The 22,336-nt window shown below is 42.8% G+C and overlaps 3 protein-coding genes across 3 annotated transcripts; all 3 read right to left on the reverse strand.

Moving 5' to 3' along the window:
• Nucleotides 1-428: 428 nt before the first annotated feature.
• Nucleotides 429-6,326, reverse strand: LOC128468038 (fatty acyl-CoA hydrolase precursor, medium chain-like). The gene is made up of 13 exons (XM_053449809.1): nucleotides 5,995-6,326; nucleotides 5,271-5,475; nucleotides 4,987-5,131; nucleotides 4,759-4,892; nucleotides 4,137-4,299; nucleotides 3,847-3,960; nucleotides 3,276-3,371; nucleotides 2,801-2,941; nucleotides 2,536-2,590; nucleotides 2,141-2,377; nucleotides 1,537-1,686; nucleotides 847-919; nucleotides 429-573 (listed from the first exon to the last, which is right to left on the reverse strand). Exons 1-13 carry the CDS (start codon nucleotides 6,092-6,094, stop codon nucleotides 429-431), a joined length of 1,758 nt encoding a protein of 585 aa, XP_053305784.1. The 5' UTR covers nucleotides 6,095-6,326.
• An 865-nt stretch (nucleotides 6,327-7,191) lies between these two features.
• On the reverse strand, nucleotides 7,192-14,503 carry LOC128467904 (fatty acyl-CoA hydrolase precursor, medium chain-like). The gene is made up of 13 exons (XM_053449649.1): nucleotides 14,243-14,503; nucleotides 13,370-13,574; nucleotides 12,845-12,983; nucleotides 12,630-12,763; nucleotides 11,854-12,007; nucleotides 11,519-11,632; nucleotides 11,177-11,272; nucleotides 10,208-10,348; nucleotides 9,786-9,863; nucleotides 9,409-9,556; nucleotides 8,459-8,608; nucleotides 8,295-8,367; nucleotides 7,192-8,161 (listed from the first exon to the last, which is right to left on the reverse strand). Exons 1-13 carry the CDS (start codon nucleotides 14,301-14,303, stop codon nucleotides 7,975-7,977), a joined length of 1,680 nt encoding a protein of 559 aa, XP_053305624.1. The 5' UTR covers nucleotides 14,304-14,503; the 3' UTR covers nucleotides 7,192-7,974.
• Nucleotides 14,504-15,141: 638 nt separating this feature from the next.
• On the reverse strand, nucleotides 15,142-21,114 carry LOC128467905 (carboxylesterase 5A-like). The gene is made up of 13 exons (XM_053449650.1): nucleotides 20,989-21,114; nucleotides 20,035-20,239; nucleotides 19,698-19,836; nucleotides 19,336-19,469; nucleotides 18,830-18,983; nucleotides 18,613-18,726; nucleotides 17,675-17,770; nucleotides 17,169-17,309; nucleotides 16,875-16,949; nucleotides 16,630-16,777; nucleotides 16,111-16,260; nucleotides 15,948-16,020; nucleotides 15,142-15,384 (listed from the first exon to the last, which is right to left on the reverse strand). Exons 1-13 carry the CDS (start codon nucleotides 21,047-21,049, stop codon nucleotides 15,198-15,200), a joined length of 1,677 nt encoding a protein of 558 aa, XP_053305625.1. The 5' UTR covers nucleotides 21,050-21,114; the 3' UTR covers nucleotides 15,142-15,197.
• Nucleotides 21,115-22,336: the final 1,222 nt, after the last annotated feature.

Raw genomic sequence — 22,336 nt, forward strand, 5'->3', positions numbered from 1 at the left:
AGCTTATCAGTGTCCACAAACAGCCTGCCTGTGCCATCTTTGCCATCTCTGCCCCTAAACAGCTTGCATGAACACACACACACACTTATAGATAGACATGCATGTCCACACACACTAATACATAGACATGCATGCTCACATGCATACAAGCATATAGACTCATCAATCAGAAACTCAATCTGAAACGTTTGTCACCAAATACGAAAAGCTTTTGCTAAGCCTCTTTTTATTGAGTTTTACAGATATTTAATTATGCAGGAATAAAAAGAACAAAGCAAACCCGGCCGTACAAAGGTTCACTTTTTTTTTTTTTTTAGTCCTGGTGTAAGCAGGTTCTAAGCTGAAACGCTAAGCTATTATCAAATGTATGGTTTTCGTAACTGTTCCAAAACAACAACTTTATTGTTGGTGATTCGTTTATTTTCCAGCTAGTATTGGGGAAGGGTCTCGATCCAGAAGCTGTATTTGTCCTCTTTATAGTTTGTAGATGATTCTTGCTTTAAGTCGATCCTTATATAAGCTTTGTCTTGGCCAAACCTTGGCCATAGTACCAGTCCTTTTCCATTGGGGTCTCTGTAGAAGAAGGACAAGCTGGTCAGTGACTATGTATTATAAGTCTTCCCCGTTATATTTTAGGATGGGCTTAGTCCAACGAATATTGTTAAAAAAGGGAAACTGCTCACAAATAATTTTCAGAAATAATTATCTCAACCATGTTCACCCAACCTAGCAAACGACACAGGCGTTGGAAGCTTTCCTCATTAGATAAGCCTACCCTGGGGATATCAGCACCATTGACTATAATACAGTAATCTATCAGGAGGCTATCATAGTCTACTGTCTTACCCTTTTCGAGCAAAGTTAACCCAATATGTCATCATTCTTCTACTTAGGCTTTTTTCTTCATCGGTCGCAGTCACTTTTAAAAGAAAATATCAAATGCTAGTTCAGAGGTTAAAAGAAAAAAAACTTAAACTATACTAATATACATTTATTATCACATTTCTATTTCCTCCCAAGTGAGGCAATGTTTCTGATAGAATTACAGCTTCTTCATTGTAGACCATCTAAGGTCTTCTTCTGCGCTTGGACAATGCCATGGCTACTTTGTGTTCCTACAGGAGAGTGCCCGCAAGCCTACGAAGGGGAGAGGGGCTCGTATTTCGTATGCACTGTGCTCAGCTTTTATTAAGATAATACAAAGGTATTACCCTCTCTCTTTCCCCCCCCCGCAGGGCTGCTAACAGTGGCCCGCCAGAAGACAAAGTAGTAGGCATGAAATTGTGGAGGAGAACTTTGGACAGCTACAGCTGGGACTTCTGTCAGACACAATAAAGCAATAAGGACCCTTCAAAGTTCAAACATAAAACAATCCCATCCCTGTACTTTCTTACAGACGCACCAAAGCACCTCGTTGCCGGTAATGAAAAGTAACAATCTTCATTTATCTAACACTACTGTGATCAGTAAACTTGGTTGATGGTTCATGATAGATCCTCTTAAATAACACGGATCAGAGCAGATACGGTAGCGTACTTGTGAAGAAGGAACTGTCGTTCAAGAAAGGACCCCCGAAGACAAAGGGGAGTTCGTCCCCGTGCTCAGCTTTGACATACGGCGGCTTTATATCTTTGAATGATGAAGGTCGATGGCGGAATTCATAATAGTAAACGCAGGATCCAGCATCTGTTAGAAAAAAAAAACATGGAGGATCTATTTAAAAAAAACCTTATCTGGTTTTCCCTTAAATGCTGAGGCTCTGCATCATCAGTGCCATGTGCACCTATAAACATTAGCTTACTTGGGAATTCCGGGTCGCGGGAGTGGGGTCTTCACACGCCCCACTCCCCGCCCATTTCTCCATTAAATGGGGGTATTTCCCACGATGTCAGCAGGGAACGCCCATTGGTATCCATGGGAACGCCCACTGATGTCAGCAGGACAGCCCCCAATTTTGGCGGGAATGCCCACTGCCATCAATGGGCAATCCTGGCTGCGCCGGAGAACGGTAGTCTCCGGATAACCGGAGCCCACAAGTTCCCAGGTATGAACATTGACTTTTGTTGACCTAAAACATATATTTTTCATATAGCCGGAGATCTAGCTCCAGTCTAAGTGATTAAACCCACGATAAAGTTACCTCGGTGGTAATTCGCAGTCCTGAGACCTGGAACAACAAATAACAGGTCCCCGTTCAAATCCAGGAACTTGTCACGGATTTCCAGAAGGTCAAAAACTTCATCAGGAAAGTACTCCGCCATCACAATAGGAAGGGCAGCTTCAGGAAAAGTCTGCGAGGTAAGCAGTTTAACGTAGGTGAGAACCAATCCATGTGTGGTATGACTGCGACGTATGTGCATGCGCCTCGGAACATATCCTACATTTGCATCAAGTTTGGGTTTATGGGAAGAACGTTAAACCAAAAGGCAAACTCCATTCTCTTGGGGCCAAAATGTCCATTTAAGGCTAATTAGGTCAAGAAGTAACTACGTTGTGTCTCGTTTAAAATGTTTGGATAAAAAAACAATGGATTACCTTGGGCAGCAACGATTTTAGCAAGGCCTGGGCTGTTCCTTTGTCCATTCCGTTGCTTAGATCAGGAAGGGCAAAGAGCTGGTCACAAAACAAAAGTTTTTCATTTATCATAACACAATAAGATCTGTGATTTTAGCATTTTGATGTCATAGCTTGCATAAAAGTGCCAAATCTTGGTAGTGTGTATCTTCACGTTCAAATCCGTGAAATGTGTCGAAAAGGGTTTTTGCAGGTAAAAAAAAAATGGTCAAAAATAGTTTCTCACCATTGGAATTAGCCAGCTAAATTCTTGTTGATTGTTGCCCACTAAGAATGGAACGTCATTGATTTCTTTATTGGCCAACAACTCTAAGGGGGTTTTAGGAAGAAAAACTCCGTCCACCGTAGCACATATGGACATACTTGGCTGCGTCAGCATAAAAACAATAAAAACAAATTAAAAACATATTACATTTTTCCAGATTTTTCTTTTCTTTTCACCAGAATCAGTTAACTGGAGAAAGCGGCTCCCTTCCACGTCTAGTTCAGTTATATATATTTATTTCTCAGGGTAGTGGATGCCGGCCTTCGCCCGCGGATGCTGCCATTGGCGCTCTGAACTCGGTGGCCCCAATGCGCCACCTTCGGCACACCCCGTTTAGCGTTCTAATTACAGGGTGTGATTTATGTTATCGAGAGTAAACGCTCCCACCTTTTACATAAATTATAGCTATTAAGTAACCAGTCATTGTCGGACGTACCAAGGCTGCCGTCATTGAAATAAGTTCAGCTTCTGATTTTCCCTTCAGACAGGTGGCCAGTGTTTCGAGTGCGCAGCCAGACGCGTTGGCAACTATCTGAAAAGTAACTATATGTTAACGACGTTCTTTACTTAAATCTATCTGTAACTTGTGCGGTGGAACGCGGTGCTCTTTTAATGTATAGTTGTAGAATGTCTAGAGTTTTGAGCACCGGATTCCAAAACGAGACGAGTAAAGAGAATTTTATTCTCGGGGGTTTCATTTGGCTTGGGATAGAGGAGTCTAACGAGTGATCCAGATTTTCTTGATCAATTAGAAGCTCTCGAAGTGATCTCACAGTGTATTTTTCTACATGTTGTTGGAGGTAAGGATGTTCCCGGAGCATGTTACAGTGAGAGCAGTGAAACTATGAAATCCACCGCCAGGAGCGAAAGCCTTAAACAGTCATATCTTGTTATACTATATTATCCAGATTATTCTATCATTCTCTTGTGGAATAATGCATCTGGAACTATAGCAAGAAAGAAATGGCAACGTTGTTCTCTGTAGGAACCATAAGAAGGATGCTTACCTTGCGGGAATTAGCTTCTTGTTCGGGTGTCGTGGCAACCAGATGGGGAATTAGAGCTACGCCACTCTGCGCTATGGCTTTGTGGAACAAACCTTTGGATAAAGGAGATAATACCTGCAAATATCACCAAACGGAGTAAGAATTAATGAGGACTTAACTAAATGCAAGGTACACAGTGTTCAATGAGGTGCAAAGCATCTAGGACCTTCACAACAATGGCTGGCTTCCACCAAAATACGTACAAAAATACAGTCAATAACAGGACACGGAAAGGGCCGAAGGACACTTACATGGGCAGCCACGCTCGCACCGCCTGCCGATTCCCCGAATATGGTGACTGACTGGGGGTCACCTCCAAAATCTGCAATGTTCTGATTGACCCACTTTAGAGCTTCTAGTTGATCTAAGAACCCCAAGTTGCCGGGTATTTCCGTATCCCCGTCATTTTCAACCCTGGCACAAAGCAAATAGAAATGGAGTTTGAAACAGATGGTATCCGATGGTGACAGGTAAAGAGTCAGCTGAAGCCAATTAATTAGGCGCTGGCGAGCACCCGCACGCTCCACAATTGCGACTAGTTACATGAACTGCCCCGCAAACCAATACAAGGTTTAGAAAGATATTGGAAGTAACCGTAAAGCATGTACTATGGAACCCTCATTAAAAACCAAATATGTTAAAAAAAAAGTGAGTTATGTGTCAATTAAGTACTGCATCTGGGTTCCATGTCAGTCGGATTCTCTACTGTCTGTCTCAACGCACATTGCGGGTATCATGGGGTGATCGGACCTTCAAAGAGATCACCAACCCATTGGAAAGTACCCCTTCTGGCTCCCTAATTGTGTTTTCTATTAGTTCAAGTACAAGAACATTGAAGTGCAGTCATAGTTTATTGAAGATATCTGGATTCACCTTAAAAAACCCATGACTCCGAGTCGGTACTGGATTGACACCACCACTACATTTCCATAGGCAGATAAAGCAGATCCAGGAGAAAAGGGGGTTCCTCCAAATAATAAAACTCCGCCATGTATGGACACCATGACCTGGACAGAATAAGGACATTTTAATCTCAGGACATACAGCGCAGCATACCTTTGGACTTGTGTCTATCCTATCTATTAAGTTATCAGAACTCGCCGGTAGTTTGGAATCCTCCGGTGAGGTCGACTTTGCTGGAGTGTAGATATTTAGGTACAAACAGTCCTCCGAAATCGGGGGTAACTCGATCTTAACCGGGAACAAAGCCGACATCATTTCCATCCAGTGTTTGTTTTGTATGCACCTGGACAAAAAAGAAATAGTCAAGGAAATGCGAGAAAGCGTTGGAGAACAGCCAGGAAAAAAAAGACAGAGTCCATGGAGAACCGGGCTTAGTAACTCCACCGCGTTAGAGATGGCGTTGGGCCGTGATACATACTCACATGGGTGGTGCTTTGGTGGCATCTCGGACATTGCTCCAAGCTTGTGGGGGCTGGGGGGGTGCAAACCTTAATTCTCCAACCGGTGGCTTCGCAAAGGGGACGCCGAGAAAAGCAGTCACTTCCTGAGTTGTCTCTTTTACCGATACCCTTTTACCTTGGAGTGTTCCGTATTTTGTCGTAACGGTGGGTTGCGCATCCTCTTGCCCTGAAAACAAATTTTTTTATTTTAATTTTTAATGAAGTTGCACCCAAAAATGAAATTATGAACAGACTTTCATCAGGAATGCTTAAAGTTAAGGAGCAGGGGCACGTTGGGTGGCAACCCAGACCCATCTCTACATTCCTTAAGAACATTTTTTTTTTATCCAAAATGACTCTTTTTCTATTCCATGAGCTAAGCTGAATCATCCACCTGAGTGCGTGATCTAAACCTAGAAGAAAAACTGAATTTTTGTGATTTTCCACTGTGCAGATTAATTAAAATCTTTTGACTTGACTTCTTTGACTATATCTAAAAAAATAAACAAAAATGATCAGTTTTTTTACATAAGTTTGCAAATAATCAGGGTGGTTACCCCCAACCTATTAACATTTCCTACAGACACCTCTTGACCTGCAATAAGTTCAGCGCCTTTATTTTTTATCTTTTATTTTTAGCTTTGTATTTAGAGGAATTTCCTTGGAGATAAAGCATTTCGCTCTATAGGTATAAGCAGCTCCTCACCTGTTACAAAGGAGTCCAATGTCAGACAGCACAAGAAGATGGCTTGGATCAGAAATCCCATTCTGAACAACCTCTTCATCAGATACAATGATTCCAGCATCGAGAGAAGCTTTCTGAGCTCTGTAGATCGAATCAGAAATAGAACATCGCTAACAGAGGACGACTCTTTATGAACATTCTATCAGCCGATTTGTGTGTTTCTAATTGGCTGTTGCCGTTTGATACACCCTCTGTTTTACCAATCAAATAGTTATATTCTTAACTCAGACATACATATATATATATATATATATATATTGAAATCTTTCTTTTGTTGGCACAAAATAAAGTTAAGCCGGTTTTGTCTTGGTGGCATTTGTCCTCAACCCATTACCGGTCTTGTTTGTGATCCCTGAAAGAATAATTTAATTACGTACCTTGGTGAGTCTTGGCAGTCTTGAGAGATGGAATAATAAATAATTTGTCTTTGTGTAAATAAAAGTGAATGTTAAGTTTGAGAACATCACCAGTGTCCTCAATGAACTCCACCATCACCCATGGAATGGCGTCACTGAAATCCAGCTGCTGATATTATAATTTGCACCTACTCTGGGTCCATAGGCTGGTTTAGTGTCCATTGGCTTTATCTTTACCTTCATGGGGGGGGGGGGATCTTTAGGTATTTGGCTGCGTGTTCTACAGCTGTTACAAAGTATCAGACGGCACAAGAAGAAGACTTGGACAACTCTTTATAAACATTCTATCAATCAGCTGTTTTCTGTCACTTGATTGGCTGTTGGAAAATATTGATACCCCCGGCGTCTAACTAATGAAACAATACGGTTATAGTAGAAAACTTTACAGATTCACGGCACTAATAGATAGATAAGAATTGTTTTCTTTTAGTACTGGTTGGGCTCTGTTTAAATCCCCTCTCAACGAGATCTTTTACTGGAATCCTTGTAATGTCATAAAAACTTCCAAGACACATTTTTGATGTCCAAGAATAGAAATATTCCTAAATGTTGTTATGGAGACCGTTTGATTGATGAGTTTCTTTTCACAGAGTTTATTCCGGATCTTAATGGGTTTCACATTTGAACCAGATTATGCAATGTGCGCAGACTTTAACTTGGTGCTTTTAGAATCTTGAGAAATTTGTTTAATTGATATAACGATTCTAGATTTGTGTTCCATCCTATGAAGAAATATATAACCTTCGGTGTAAATCGTATTTTATTCAATGTTTACAGTGACACGTGTGAAATCAGAGAGGAGCTCAACGGTACATTACTTCTTGAAAGATGGATGATGAAGGAGGAGGTGAAAAGATCTGCTCAGGGTATACTCTAACCCTATTCTATGGACCATCATTAAGGAAGAGAATATCAACAAATGCTGGTCTTGCCTTGAGCAATGATTTTAATCTGGAAGCAAATGAGGACAGGTTGGTGGCCCATTGTCCACCCTGCAAAACTCATACTTTTCTGGTATTGGGTCCGTCCAACTCTAGTCCTCCAGGGCTGCAAACCCAACTTCTGTGTAGCTCTGCCTGAAAACATTTAGTTTCATGACATTTTTAATTTATATATCTTTGTCTAAGCTTGAATATCCAGTAAAAAAAGCCTGCTTGCAGATTTTGAGGACTAGGGTTGTGTAGACCCGGCGCTGCTTGTCTTTTACAGGTGAGACCCTTGAAAAAAACTGAAAGGTGCTTTACAACAAGAGCCCCAAAAACGAGGCGTTATTTAGGAAAATCCTTCTTCACACCCGCTATTCATGGGCACTGCATGGCTCTCACCAGTGGGCTGCTGGCCTTAAAGGGCCAGAACCTATTTTATGTCCCAGTCTGGACTGAATCAGTGTTACAATCTTCTTGTTAAAATGGTGAAGTAAACTAAACAGTTACGTGTAGATGATCAGTTAGTCTGACCTCCTGTCATAAGAACAGAAAAACCCTTCTGCTGACTCAAGCGTTACGATTCCTTTTATCCAGACGATCTACAGTTCCATGTGATCGTCTTCCTCTTCTGAGATCTTTTGGATTTTCTCAGGGAGAGTCTTGGTCCAGAATACAAACCGGTTCTCTCTCAGCTTCCTGGATGACTTTGGTTTTAATTGAATTTCCAGATAAGCCTCATCTTCTTCATACTTTGGCCAATATGCCAGATCCGGACTGTTGGGGTCTCTGCAGATGATAAGATCAGAAGCAGGTTTATCTGTGAACGTTGAAGTTGGGGGGCATTCGCTAAATCCCTTCAAACAAATATATTTCATTTGTCTTTATTTACAGGGCTATATTGTAAATGTTGATATCTTACCCATTCCGAGCGAAGTTGGCCCAGTATTTCATCATATGTTTACTAAGTCTTTTTTCTTCTTCTGTTGCGCTACCTTTTGAATGAGAAATATTTTAAAGTTAAGAGAATTTTAAAAAAGAAAAAAAAAAACCCTCAAATCTGGGTTGAGTTGACACACAAGTCACCTTGAAACAAGACATTTCCACTCAGGAATGGGCCTCCAAGGACAAAGAAGAGCTCGTCCCCGTGGTCTGCCTTCACAAACTCTGGTCTGGAATCTTTAAACTTTGACGCCCGGTGCTGGAATTCGTAAAAGTAAACCGGGAATCCGGAATCTATTGGGCGAGAGGGCAAGACAATGTTAGAGCTGGATGTCCTCAAAAGCACAAAACAATGATAGGAACTATACGGGAAGCTGCCATTACGAAGCATGGTCTATGTATCTATTTGTAATTTACTGTTTGATACAATTCCACCTTCTAACTGTTCTTCTGCTCTTGGAATGTTCGTAAAATTCTTTCCTTTGTTGAAAATTGCTTAATCTTGTCATAAAGAGGAAGGTTTATTTGAAGAAGGAATAGAACGAGAGAACATGATTGGAAGAAGGAGGCTAGTAGAAGTATTATTAATACCAGACAAGCCAGAAGACTTGTTTTACCCTCAGAAATCTCATGGTGCTTTCACAACCACAGGGGATTCTGGGTAGGCGCATGCAAATAAGGTCAACAATTGTCACCTTAGCCTCTATATCCACTTTATACATGGACCCCTTGAAAGATCCGTGATTAGTGTTTAATAATACTTCTACTAACCCTTAAATTTAAGTGGAAGGGTTTCCATCACCTTTACCCACCGTAACTTATGTACTAAAGAAGGAGGCTAAAAGGCTGAAGTCATCGTGGGAGAGCGCGATGTTTCCAAAGAACGTGGTAGGCAACCGTCGAAGTGGAGGGTAAAAGAATTCAAGATATCATAATTGGCGAGTAATGGGTTCTCAAACTCATCCATAGTCTGTGTATTTAATCAAATATCTCTTTTGTAGGAATGATGTAAAATGGGTCCGTTTTGCGACTTGAGGCACGCACCCCCCCATCCAATTACTTATATTCCTCGAAGGAATCATTTTCCTACCCACCTCGGTGATACTTGGCAGTCCTGAGCGCCGGCATAACGAACATTATATCCGCTATCAAATCGAGAAACCGATCTCGGATTTCCAGAGGATCGTTGCTATCACCGAAGTATTCCTCCATCACCAACGGAATGGATTTGTTGCTCAAAACCTGCAAAGTTGGCGATAAATTTATTGCTTAATTATACTTTTACGGATTATTTTATTTCAATGCCTCCATTCTTAAGATCTATAATAATACAATGACTTAGATTTTTACATAGTATGGCCATAAAGAGGATTTAACGAGCAGCCAAGTTCACATCATTTGAAATTGGCACGCGCAGAATTGTGACAAACTTTGAATAACTCGGGACGCCGGCTACAGGCACAGCGCTTACCATCCATGGAAAGGTTTTCAGAAATGCAAGGACCGTCTCCTTATCTGTTCCTTCTGTCAGTCCGCTGATGTTAAAAGCCTGCTCGCAAAAACACAATAATAAAGCATTAAAATACCCAGAAGTCCCATTTGCTTTTGGTTTGCATTCAACGTTGGTTTAAAGAGAAAAATCCTTTTTAGAAAGAGCAGCCATACAACGGAAAAAAAACACACAAAAAAACAATAAGAGGACGTTATTTATTTTAAAAAAGAAGAAAAATACATTCGGCGACCCGTCCGAGATAACCGTTCCGGATCTCCTGGAGTCCTAATTTACTGGTTTAAATACAACACACTAATTTTATCCAGACTATTTTTTTTAGTACCTAGTAAGTATTTTCCATTTTTTGTTCCAGTTTATAAATAAAATGTTATAATTCTTACCTCTGGAATCATCCAGCTGAACTCGTGGTCATTGTTGCCAATCATGAAGGGTACGTTGTTACCCTCTTTGTTGGCCAGAATCTCCTCAGGCGGTTTGGGCATAAATACTCCGTCCACGCAGGCAGGCAGGGCCGCTGTCACCTGCTCAGAGATAAAGAATTGTCCATGTTAGTTTCTCATGTTCAGGGCTTTCTATTGAATACATTGGTTTATAGATTAAAGCCTCAAAAGCTAATTTTGAAGTTGGGGTTGGCCAACTTTTGCCATATGGAGACTCACCATCTAGAACGATAAACAGACGCCATTAAATTATGTCATTCCATAGTTATTGGATACATTTTTTTCAATCCTGGGATCAAGGAGCCATAGTTCAGGCTAATCTAGTTGGATGACAACCCAGAAACAGCCAGAAGTCTCTATCATGGAATATACACGGGGAAGAGCAGCTGATATTTCTAAATGGCGTTGGACGGCACTCCAGGGGCTTCTTCTGTTTTAGTAGCCAGAGTTCGTCCAGTTTTAGGATCCCTACCGGAACACATGGGCATTTTAATCTATTGAGATTTAACTCCGCGTCGTCCTGCAGAGACGTTTTGGGGTCACTATCCATGAAGGTCTAGAAGTGAAACTTCAGGTTCTATGCCTCCTTTGGACTTTTGGGTACATGGACGTTTTGGTCTTTTTCCATCTGTATGAAACAGACAGCGTTTCCCAATCACTGTTTCACAATCCCGTCATTAGCGTTTGCTTTCAATAAAAGTGCCATCATTTGTCACAATTATTTCAGAGCTTTTTCCTCAGCCTGTGGTTATTTTACAAGGCTTGGATTAAAGATCTCAACCAACGGAGAGTTTAAGGCACAGGAGAGCCTTTTTGTTTACGTTGTTTACATTTTGTTGACGATGATGAATTTTAAACAGTGGTTGTCACAACCTCAATCCCGAAGAAACTCAGCAGTTGCCTACGTACCATTAATTCGGAAATCAAGATGAGTTCATCTTCTGTTTTCCTCTTCAAACATTTCACCAAAGTTCCAAGATCGCAACCAGATATATTGGCAACAAGCTGTAAACCAAAAATGTTTACGTGTGATGTCACTCAAACAGACATGTGTGAATTAATGATAAATAATGGAACTGTAGACTTTTTATGTATCTTGGACAGGAGTAGTAGGTGGAACAATTGCTCCTTGACAAGGCGCTACTACATGGCACAGCGGGGCCCCTGTGTGTGGTAGGTTTGGCATGTCGAGGTGAAATTGTCCGTGCACTAGGGTTTGTTAGAAACCAGAACAGAAAGATGGAGACTTACATTTCGGATTGGAAGTAAATCTTCAGATTTAGTGGCGAACAGCCCCCGAATTAATGCGACTCCACTCTCAGCTATGGCTCTGTGGAATAAACCTTTGGATAAAGGAGATAAAACCTGCAAGAACCACAACAAGAAAAACAGAATAGGGGATTTTTAGATATGTTAATAAAAATCAAGGCAGACTGATGTGCTACACGCGCTAACTTTGTACAGCGCCGGCGAGTATCCCCTTTGGACAGGCTGACCCACCTCTAAAGGTTACGGAAAGCTGGATATGAAACAATGGACATGCGGAGTACATGGACATGTATCTGTAACTGGTCATGGAAACTTACCAGAGCAGCAACACTCACACCACCCGCCGACTCCCCGAAAATGGTGACAGACTCAGGGTCACCTCCGAAATCTTCGATATTCTCGCGGATCCACTGTAGAGCAGCCACTTGGTCCAAAAAGCCAAAGTTGCCACGTGCTTGGTCATCTCCGTTACTGAGACACATCAAAGAAAAATTGGCGTTTGGAGGAGAGTTGGGTTCCAATTTCTGTAACCCTGATTTTACCTTGGAAGCAACGCTGTATCAAGCCTTATCTTATCCAGTGCGTAAACATGTTTTTGATCAAAGCGGATCAAGGGTCATTGTAACTTTGATTAGGCAATAATAACCGTCGGTGTTACTGTTACAGTGTTGTTACGCCATAGGACGCGGGGATCTAGACTTTATGCTGGAATATCCTGTTCTGCTACAGGTAGGCAGACCTGGGACAGGTAAGTGGGGTCTTCTAAGTCTAAATACATTGCGAAGTTAAAGAATATTGGCTGAACCCTTGGTAAGAAGCCCACCGTAAGCAGAGACACCAACAAGGGCACCGCAACCCGAACTAAAAGGGATGGAGAGGTGTGGAAACTTCGTGCAAAGCATTCACCAAAGAGGAAATGAGAATGATCATTTCAAGGAAGCTTACTGAGTTCACAAAGGTTCTACTTGAATTAAAATCTCAGTTTTCTGGATCACTGTGTATCACTGGCATGAATTATAGCTACGTGATCAGCGGTACTTTGGTACTGGCGTTTCGCCAAGCATGTATAGTTTGCGCAATGCGTTCAATTCACCTAAAGAATCCCGGGATTCCGAGACGGTATTGGATTGACACAAACACAACGTTCTCATAGGCACTTAAAGCAGCTCCGTTAGACATGGTCGCCCCCCCCATGGAAAATCCTCCTCCGTGTATAAAAACCATGACCTGGACGAAACGGGAAAGAGATTTTACGACATGGATAATTTGAGACTCTTAACGGTAGAAAGTATTAATACTGACACTTACTGGTAATTTGGAATTCATTTCTCTGCCTTGTGGACTGAAAATATTTAGGTACAAGCAGTCTTCTGAAACAGGAGGCAGGTCAAACTTAACCCCAAACTTTTCCAGTAGGTCTTTCGAAATCTTTTCATTTTGTATACACCTGGATGATGTGGTATAGAACAGAAAAGATGTGAAACCCAACAACAGGCTGACAGAATCAACATATCATCATCTCAATGTAAAAGCCGAGAATTACAAGACTAGGGTGGCCACCGGTCATCTTGCTGCATTGGTCCAGGGGTCTCCTTGGTCTCCATTTTGGACAGGATTAGTGTTATGACTTTTAGCTCACCTTTCTGTTGTGTACTTGATTGTTTCTTTCACGTTTCCAACTGGGGCCCGTCCTTGCCCTGCCTCTTTCTCAACCCAACTACACCACATGTACCATCTAGCCCTTGCCTGCCTTTGGATCCGGCAGTCATGGCTTCCGCCGTGAACTCCCTTCCCTAATTACAGACCCTTGTGGGTTGTGACATACACACTTACATGGCTGGTTCTTTAGTGGCATCCCGGACAGAGCTCCAAGGCTCTGGTGGCTCGGGAGATTCAAACCTCAATTCTCCAACCGGTGGCTTCGCAAATGGGATTCCAAGGAACGTGTCCACTTTCCGGTCTGTCTCCTTTACCGACACAGTTTCCCCTCGCAGTTTTCCATACTTCGTTGTCACCGTCGGTTGCGCAGCCTTGTGTCCTGAAAACAACATAAACGTGTTTGGGTGACGTTTGTCACTGGGTGCCCAGTTTGGGAGGCAAAGCTGGGACAGATTATTGGGAATCCAAATGATTAGAGCCGCATGGGGTTACTGTTTCTTCTGTTGTAGCTTCTTCTAAAACATCTTCAGCCATGCTTGATATATTTTAACTACTTGGTAATTTTGTATTATTTTGTTACTGTCTTTTAATCCTGAAGTACTGTATCCTATCGCTCAACGTTTTCAGTGGGGATAAAAGGAATATGTGACTCCTCCAGGTAGAGATCGGAGGTCTGTGGCTGATCTAATGGTGGTTCTCAAAGTGTCCCCCCCAAAACACATGCTTTGCTTTTTTCTTACATGGGCTCACCAGTGAATAAACTAGAAATGTAAGTTTCCTTAGTGCCTGACACCGACATGTTTCAACGTATAAGCCAAAAACAAGCTCCACACCCTACATTTCGATGATTTATTCTAACACTTAATGATTAAGCTCCAGCCAAGTCCTACATGATACTTAATCCCCAATATAAGGGCCACGGCCACCAGGCGGAACCCTCTAATGCTTCCTCACAGGCTGGGAGTCCCAGCAAAAGCGTGGGTGACTTTTGTGAGATAAACTTTATGATGTTGCTCTGACGGTCTGTAGGAATGTGCTTTATCTCACCTGTTGCAAAGGCTTCCAAAGTCAGGCAGCACAAGAGGAGGGTTTGCCCCAGGAGTCCCATTTAGTTTTAATGAACGGGAAACCCAACCATGCAGTAAGTCCAGCAGAGAACTGACCGGCCCCAGGAGATAATTGGAGAGACGTGCACCTTGATGCAGACAGGTAACCAAAAAGTTACAATGTAACCTTACTTATCAGCGTCTGCACTACGGCTCGTAATTGGTTGTCGAGGCGCCGCGTACACCCACAGGCTGTACATGTATATGGGGAGTTTTGAGGCCATGGCACCGTCCCAATGCCCACCCTCTCATGGGTGCGACTGCATGATTTTGCAACTTGCTAAAAAAATTTGGCAGCACGACGGCTTCTTGTGCAAAACCAGTTCAGGGGTTAAACCATCCGGCTTCTGTACAAAGTCCTCGCAATGAGCAGATAAAGAAAACAACACACAAAAAAAGCACAGAATTAATGTTAAAAAATTATTATTTTGTTTCTCCAAATCATTCTTCAAACTACAGAGGAGGTTCTTGCATTAGCGCTGCCTTATACAATGTATTTAATCACTGATTTGTGTCTTTTTAAAGCTCGGCTCCTTCCCCTGCACGGAGACGTCCGTCTGTCCTCTTACTACGGTGCTGCTCGGAGCTGGTGCCCCACAGAGGGCAGATGGGGCATCTATACCCAGACTCATATTATAGAGAAACAAATGGAAATACATGTCAACGTTTCCAGTTCAGCTTAAAATATTAATGAAACATTGTACAAATACAGGTTACAGTCACTGCCGTGGTGGTTTTAGGCAATGAAGGTCCAACCAAGCTCTCCTTGCCGGTGTTGGCCTTTTGGTTTGGCAAATAATCCCTTATTAATTAACGGTCAAAGTCCCACGGGCACATCATGGTTTATCTATTTGTTGTGTTTAGTTTGTTGGAAGCACATTTGGAAATCTGACAAGCTACAGCTCTACATGATCTTCCTTTTCCTGCTTCATCTTCTGAATTTTATCAGGTAGAGTCCTGGTCCAAAATTCCACGCGGTCTTCCTTCAGTCTCTCGCCTGGTTTCTGCTCCAGGCCGATTTGCAGGTAATGCTCATCGTCGCCGTATTCCGGCCATTCTATAAGACCTGGTCCGTTGGGATTGCTGCAAAATGCGATACCGGTTTCTATGCCATTGTCAATTAGCCACAATTACAGACATATTTGCCCAAATTTAACATGGCTTTGGGTGTAAGGTCTACGTTCCCAGGCCATTGGGGTCATGCAAATGATTCTGTCCACAAGTGAAGAAAAAGTAGACGCTGAATCCGAGAAACATGCCTGATGTTACCTGCATTCAGTGTTTGCCCTGTATATACATTAATCACACTTTCATTGATGAACAAATAAAGAAATTAGCAAATAAGACCCTCAAAAGAATATTATATGAGGAAAAAATACCAGATCTTCATGATTTTAAATTTTAAATAGGAAAATATTGAATCTCGCCGGTTCTACAGATCCAATCTCTTTAAAGGATAGAAATTACCGTAAAATGGCCTAAGGCGAAACAACTGGGCGTACCGTGGGTGATTATCACATACACGTTCTTCCTTACCCCGAGGACAAAACAATTTGCAAGGACAAATCCTCGCCTCTCGCCAAAATGTTGCCAGATCGGCTTCAGATCTGTTCAAACGAACGTTGAGGAAAATACCGGTCTCTTACCCGGTCCGGGCAAAATTTGCCCAATATTTCATCATGGTTTTGCTGAGGGAAATTTCTTCATCTGTTGCTGTGACTGTTAAGAGAGGTAATTACAGATTTAGTCAGTCTCAAAGAGGAATCTAAAAACAAAATATGGATGTCTTGCCCTGACAAGGTGAGTTACCTCTGAAAAGGGCATCATCGTTTATGAAGGGGGCTCCGAAGACAAACAAAACCTCATCTCCATGATCTGCTTTGACAAAGTCCGGCTTTAAGTCTTTCATCATTGAAGGCCGGTGCTGGAATTCGTAAAAGTAAACCGGAAGATCGGAATCTGTAAGACAACCGAAAGGTCAAAGCTTATCGACCCCACCAGTATAAAGGGTTTCTTGGTGCTATAGACTGAAAATGTGTTTTCAGGTCATCTGTAACTTACACTAGAATAATTTAGTGTTGAAAAAAAGAAAATACGGCAAGTGCAGTCAATAGAGAAGTTATTAAGTTGTTACAGTTCCTTGCCAAACTTTCATGGTTATTCCGAAAGATCTTGATATTCTTTGAGAAGAAGTAACAATGGATGTTGTCTTAGAAACAAAGTAACAAGTACGTTTAGGAGTTTAAGGTTCTATGTGCTAACTCTGTTCTCCACGTAGGTATCTTTTGACCGTGAGAGAAGACCAGAGACCATGGTGATGGCACGCACCTCTGTGATACTTAGCAGTCTTGAGAGCTGGGATAACAAATGTTAAGTCTCCGCATACTTCGAGGAACCGGTCTCGCAGTTCTAATGGATCGCTGGTGTCACCAAAACCCTCTTCCATCACCAAAGGAATTATATCGGGAGATAAACCCTGCAGGATTGGTAAAAAAAACATGGAACATCGCTTATTATTATGCGAACATGGAAAGGGCGCTGAATGTATCTCTGACGCAGGGCCTAAATCTTACCAAGATTCCAAAGTTCAGTAAAGACTGGACTCTTTCCTTATCCATTCCTTCTGTTAATCCAGAAAAGTTCATAGCCTAAAGACAAAAGAGTAAAACTACCACGAGAATTCCATAGATGTAAAGACGTTGAACTTGCCTTCTTCACAATTCAATGAAATGTATTGAAGGCACTTGAAAACCTAGTGTTTCACAGAGACATCCCTTTGCGTCTTTATCTGCATGGCCATACCATGTGCTACACATTTAAAAAACAATGTTTTTATTATTTGTTTTATACTTCTAGAGGTCTCTTACCATTGGAAGGACCCAGCCACACTCATGGTTGTTGACTCCAATGATGAAGGGTACGGGGTTGATCTCTTTGTTGGCCAGGATCTCCTCTGCGGGTTTGGGAAGAAATACTCCATCCACACAACCAGGTAAAGTTACAGATTTCTAGCGGTACGATATGGAAATAATTTTCATGTTCAACTCATTTTGTTTTCTATAAAAAAAAAAAATCTTCCCTGACTCTTTCTTGTCACATTGTTTCTGTTCTTTGGCTTGTGCCCGTCAATACCCTGCTTGACTTCTTCACAAGGGACCCCATCCCATGTGTTTTAGGATACTTTTACTCATCCTTTACCCATTCAACCATGCGTCTGATTTTTATCCTGAGACCTGGATTTGGCCAGGAGAAGACCCTGATTTCTTGCCTTGTTTCTAGATCACCCAGAAGCACCTGGTCACCTCACACCGGTTGCGTTCAGTGCCGGTGTATCCTGGCCAAGAGAGGGACGCTTTAATGATCCCATTCATACCATGGAGTCGGCAATCTGTGAGATCTGCTCTTCGCTTTTCATCTTCAAACATTCTACCACGGATGCCGGATCGCAGCCAGACACATTGGCAACCAGCTGCAAAGCAAACACACAGATGACCCTTAATGTACTAAGGTGGCAATGACCTCTACAGCTCATCCGGACCCTATCAACTCATCCCCATCCAAGCCGTCCTCTCCTATTGTCTCACTTCCCTCTCAACCACCGGCTAGATTGTAAGCTCCGAGGAGCAGGGCCCTCTTCTCCTTTTGTACCAGTTTGTTATCGCGTATGATTTTAATTTATTGCTCTGCATGTAACAGTGCTACAGACAGGGCCGGCTCTACAATGGAGCAGAGTAGGGCAATTGCCCCAGGCGGCACTTTTGAAGAGCGCCCAAGTGCCGAGTGGTTTTCGCTTACCCGCACGGCGCCCCTCTCTCTCCTCTGTGAGCCCTCTAGCTCGGTCTCGGTGCGGCTTGTAATGCTGAGCGCCGATAAATGATGTCATTTCCGGCGCTCAGCAGTAAAGCAGCGCACACCATGGCAGAGCAGGGAGACTTGCCGCTGGACTGCTGAAAGGTAAGTGCAAAGGGGGGGATAGGGTAGATAATAGGGAGGGCCGCCCCGGGGGGGTGGCATTTTAAACTTCGCCCCAGGCAGCATTATGTCTTGGGCCGGCCCTGGCTACAGAATCTGCCGGTGCATTATAAATAAATGTAATGTGATATAATGGAAATCTCTCAAGTGTTTTTTTGAACCACGCTAGGAACCTAAAGATGTTCAATGCCTTAAATAAATAGTTTTACCTCCGTAGCAGAAAAGTAAACTTTTTGGAAGATATAAAGAAGACGTCGCCTAAATGGCTGGGTTTGAGGAAGGTTTCACACTCTATTTCCTATTTTCAGCGGTACAGAAGCTTCTAGAAATGGTACCTACATTACGGATGAAAGTTCCATGCTCAGGATTATTGGTCATTAGTCCAGGTACAATAGCAACTCCGCTCTGGGCTATGGCTCCGTGGAATAAACCCTTGGATAAGGGAGATAACACCTGCAAACATGGCAGAGGAAAAAAATGATTGTTACAGATAACGAGACAATTAAAAGAGCACTAAAAAGGGACACTAAAACCCAGAAGATCAGGTGGACCTTACCAGGGCAGCCACGCTCAAAGCCCCTGCCGATTCACCAAATATAGTGACAGAGCGGGGGTCGCCTCCAAAGTCCTTAATGTTTTCCTGGACCCACTGAAGAGCGGCCACTTGGTCCAAGAACCCGAAGTTACCAGGAGCCTGCTTATCCCCGGTACTGAGACATAGAAAAGGAAAAAGAGTGTTCATAAATGGAGATAAGATTAACCAATAAAGAAAGTGCCAAGGAATGGTGGCTCTGAGGATCCCAAGCCATGTACCCACTACTGTGTGCTTACCCATTCCAAACAGACCGACTCTGCGAGTGAAAATGGTATAAATACAACAACCAAATACATACGACCTGGGTAAATTCTACAATCCATAGATTCTCCTTCAAATGTCTCAACGATACAAAACGCGTCCAGGTGTCTACTTCTCGAGAAACAGCTTCGTTCTTCGACAAACCCTTTTCCGGTGACAACCAAAACCTGATTTGAATTTCCTGCTCGATCTGAGTTGTAACTTACGTGAAGAACCCCAGCAGTCCAAGGCGGTACTGGATGGAGACCATCACCACGTCTTCATAGGCGCTGACCACAGATCCATCGTAGGCGGTGGCGCCACCCATAGCTAACCCTCCGCCATGTATAAACACCATAACCTGTGCCAAATTAGGAATAATATCTATTAACCTATGGCTGGTCAGGTCCTTCTTGAGGCGCTTCTTGATTTACTGTTTATCAGATATACTATTGACATGCTATGGATTTTGAAGCAGTATATATATGAGCCAAGCAGATGTTTCGTCTGGAAGACCAGTTGAGCAGAGGAAGGGATCCCGAGAAGACCCTCTTCCTAGGTGTCTTTGTGTTTCTTTAGCACTGCTTACCGGTAACCTGGAATTCGTTTCTCTGTCTGCGGGAGTGAAGATATTTAGGTATAAGCAGTCTTCTGTAACTTTTGGTAATTTGAGATCGGCATTGTCGGACGGCACCAGTTTCTCCAATTCCTTTCGATCTTGGATACAGCTGTGACCATCAGAGATAGAGGAGATGATTGCAAACTGTTTTAGGGGGTGAGTGTTACCATGCCCCACCTTTAATAAATCGCACTGTTGAAAACATTATAATGTTGGAATTACAGTAACTATGTTTCTTCGCTTCCTAAAAAAAGATTAGATTGTGTGGGGTTCCAGGTAGAGGTATAGACTGAAATCCTGTACTTACATTGGCGGGTGCTTTGTTGCGTCCCTGATGGAGCTCCAAGGTTCTGGGGGCTGCGGGGGGGCAAATCTTAACTGTCCAACTGGGGGCTTCGCAAAAGGGATACCCAAAAACTTGTGCACCCTACGCTCCGTCCCATGTACTGTGACTGCTTTACCAAGGAGGCTTCCATATTTGGTGGCCAACGATGGCCCTGCATCTTGTTTCCCTAAGGAAAACATTTCTTATAGTTCATTCGCACAGCATTTCCAAATCATTCAAACACCTCCTCGTCCTGCACAAAACGGAAGACATCCCTGTGCTATGCGATGGGACGAGAAGGAGACCTGAAACATCAATACCTTCGGCCCAATGTAAAGACCGTGTGATAGTCTCAATGTAATGGTGATTAACAGAGCACGTCAATTGGGACAATGTGTATTGGTTTCCTTTCTCGTTACCCCCCCAGGGTGTTCTATGATGATTGGCATTTCACGTTCCCATGTGTGCAGAAGCTCAGGAGGTGGCGTGGAAGTTCCTTAGTGGTTCCAAAAAGTTTAAACAGGTTTTGTGCCAGCGAGCGGAGTATGCCTCAGGCTTTTGGACCTGGAAGTATGTTTAACTCATGCCATACTATAAATATATCTAAAGCTGTAAAGCTGCAAGTAAATACGCAAGGCCAGTTAATATTTTCTATATTTTTGCTGGTCTCGTCTTAGATTCTGGAGCCGTATGCCTACCCCATGCATGTTTAAATCCCCTCACTGTATTACCCTCTCCCACCTCTGCTGGGAGGCTGTTCTCTTGGTAATGTAAAACCTTCTTGCATTCCATGTAAGTCTCAAACCCTCTAGTTTTAGATCTTGTTGTAACATTTCTCCTCCTGTACTTTGTGAAACACAACTACCCATTACCCCCCCCCAAATCAACGTAAAAATCCATTCAAACTCTGTGAATACGTATAGTTTTCTACATCACCTGCCACGGGGGCTTCCACAATCACACAGACCAAGAGGAGAGCTCGGACCAGAGATCCCATTTCTAGAAACTGTAGGGACGAATCAACAAAGGGGGTTGGCACACGGCTGGCGTTCTTAGAGCGGGTTTAGACTTTGTAACCATCTGAATCAGCTTTTAGAGAAAGATTTTTCATTGGCGCTGGGAATATGAGATACACCCAGTGACGACTGAAGCAATAACCCTTTATGTATCAAAAGTTACTTTTATCAAAAATTAGGTTTTTATTAATGCTGGGGGCTATAGAGAAGCCACGCTTGACCGGCAGACCAATAACTGGACGGTCCTGGGTCATTTAAGGCTAGTTTTTGAATAAAATCATGTCTCCGTGGTATGATAAGATGGCTTGTAAAAGTATTTAGTCATTGACTAACGACGAGCCTCTTCTACAATATAAATGAGCATCTCAGCCCTCCTAGGGGGAGAAATGCGGCAGGGAGTCCCTGTATCCATTACAACTTCGGATATTTGCCCAAAATTCGGAGAAACTTTCGGCTCTGGTAGATCTTTGTGAATCTTATGTTCTTGGGCTGCTCATAACTTTTAGAAAAATATTGACCCCTACGGAGTGATATAGAGATTATATCATGAGGGTGCACGTAGACAGGTAAACATGTCTGCGCACAGCCATTCAGACAGAGACTCAAGTGCTAATTCACACGCGGCAGAGAGATAAATAGGGTCAATGTTACAGTAATTTAATCATTTCACCTTTTTTCCTCCAGATTGTGAGCTTGCGGGCCGAGCCCTCTATACGTGATGTATTGTATGGAAGAATAAATGCTGCAGCTCCACCACGCCCTCTCCTGGCCAGTGTATGTACTACAGCTTGCAGGTTTAAGGGATTCCAAGCATAAGTGCAGTTGACCATGCGTATGTATGTGTCTGAGCATGGATGTGCATGTGTGTGCATGAATGTGCATGAATGTGTATGAGTGTGTGTGAACATGGCTGTGTAAGTGTGAGCATGGATATGTCTGAATGAGTGTGTGTAAGCATGAATGTGTGTTTGCGTGTGAGCATGGATGTGTAAGTGCATGTGAGAGGGAGTATGTGTTATTTTGAGTGTGTAGGGTGTAAGGGTGTGCGTTAGTATATGTATATATGTGTGCATGTGTGTTGGTGTGACTGTGAGAATGTGTGTAAAAATATGTGCCAATGTTTATGCCAATAACCGGGGGGCAAGCGGCCGAGAAAGATGACAGATGAACCAGAATAAGGAGGAGAAGACCTTGAGCTCTGGGAAAGGAGACCCACAAAAGCGGTTGGTGGAGAAGGTAGGAAGACATTGAGTGAGAGTGTAAGTGAG

This window comes from Spea bombifrons, chromosome 10 (assembly GCF_027358695.1).
Source record: "Spea bombifrons isolate aSpeBom1 chromosome 10, aSpeBom1.2.pri, whole genome shotgun sequence".
Classification (NCBI taxonomy): domain Eukaryota; kingdom Metazoa; phylum Chordata; class Amphibia; order Anura; family Pelobatidae; genus Spea; species Spea bombifrons.

Excerpts from the sequence above, each read along its gene's own strand:
- LOC128468038 (XM_053449809.1), bottom strand. The coding sequence starts at position 6,094 with ATGCTGGAATCATTGTATCTGATGAAGAGGTTGTTCAGAATGGGATTT. Across the intron at positions 3,961-4,136 it reads GTGCGAGCGTGGCTGCCCAT|GTATTATCTCCTTTATCCAA; the intron begins GTAAGTGTCCTT and ends TGATATTTGCAG. Across the intron at positions 2,942-3,275 it reads TTTCAATGACGGCAGCCTTG|CCAAGTATGTCCATATGTGC; the intron begins GTACGTCCGACA and ends ATGCTGACGCAG.
- LOC128467904 (XM_053449649.1), bottom strand. The coding sequence starts at position 14,303 with ATGGGACTCCTGGGGCAAACCCTCCTCTTGTGCTGCCTGACTTTGGAA. Across the intron at positions 9,864-10,207 it reads TCAGCTGGATGATTCCAGAG|GCTTTTAACATCAGCGGACT; the intron begins GTAAGAATTATA and ends TTTTGCGAGCAG. Across the intron at positions 9,557-9,785 it reads TGAAAACCTTTCCATGGATG|GTTTTGAGCAACAAATCCAT; the intron begins GTAAGCGCTGTG and ends CCAACTTTGCAG.
- LOC128467905 (XM_053449650.1), bottom strand. The coding sequence starts at position 21,049 with ATGGGATCTCTGGTCCGAGCTCTCCTCTTGGTCTGTGTGATTGTGGAA. Across the intron at positions 17,771-18,612 it reads ATGGAACTTTCATCCGTAAT|CTGGTTGCCAATGTGTCTGG; the intron begins GTAGGTACCATT and ends TTTGCTTTGCAG. Across the intron at positions 16,950-17,168 it reads GTGGCTGGGTCCTTCCAATG|GCTATGAACTTTTCTGGATT; the intron begins GTAAGAGACCTC and ends TTTTGTCTTTAG.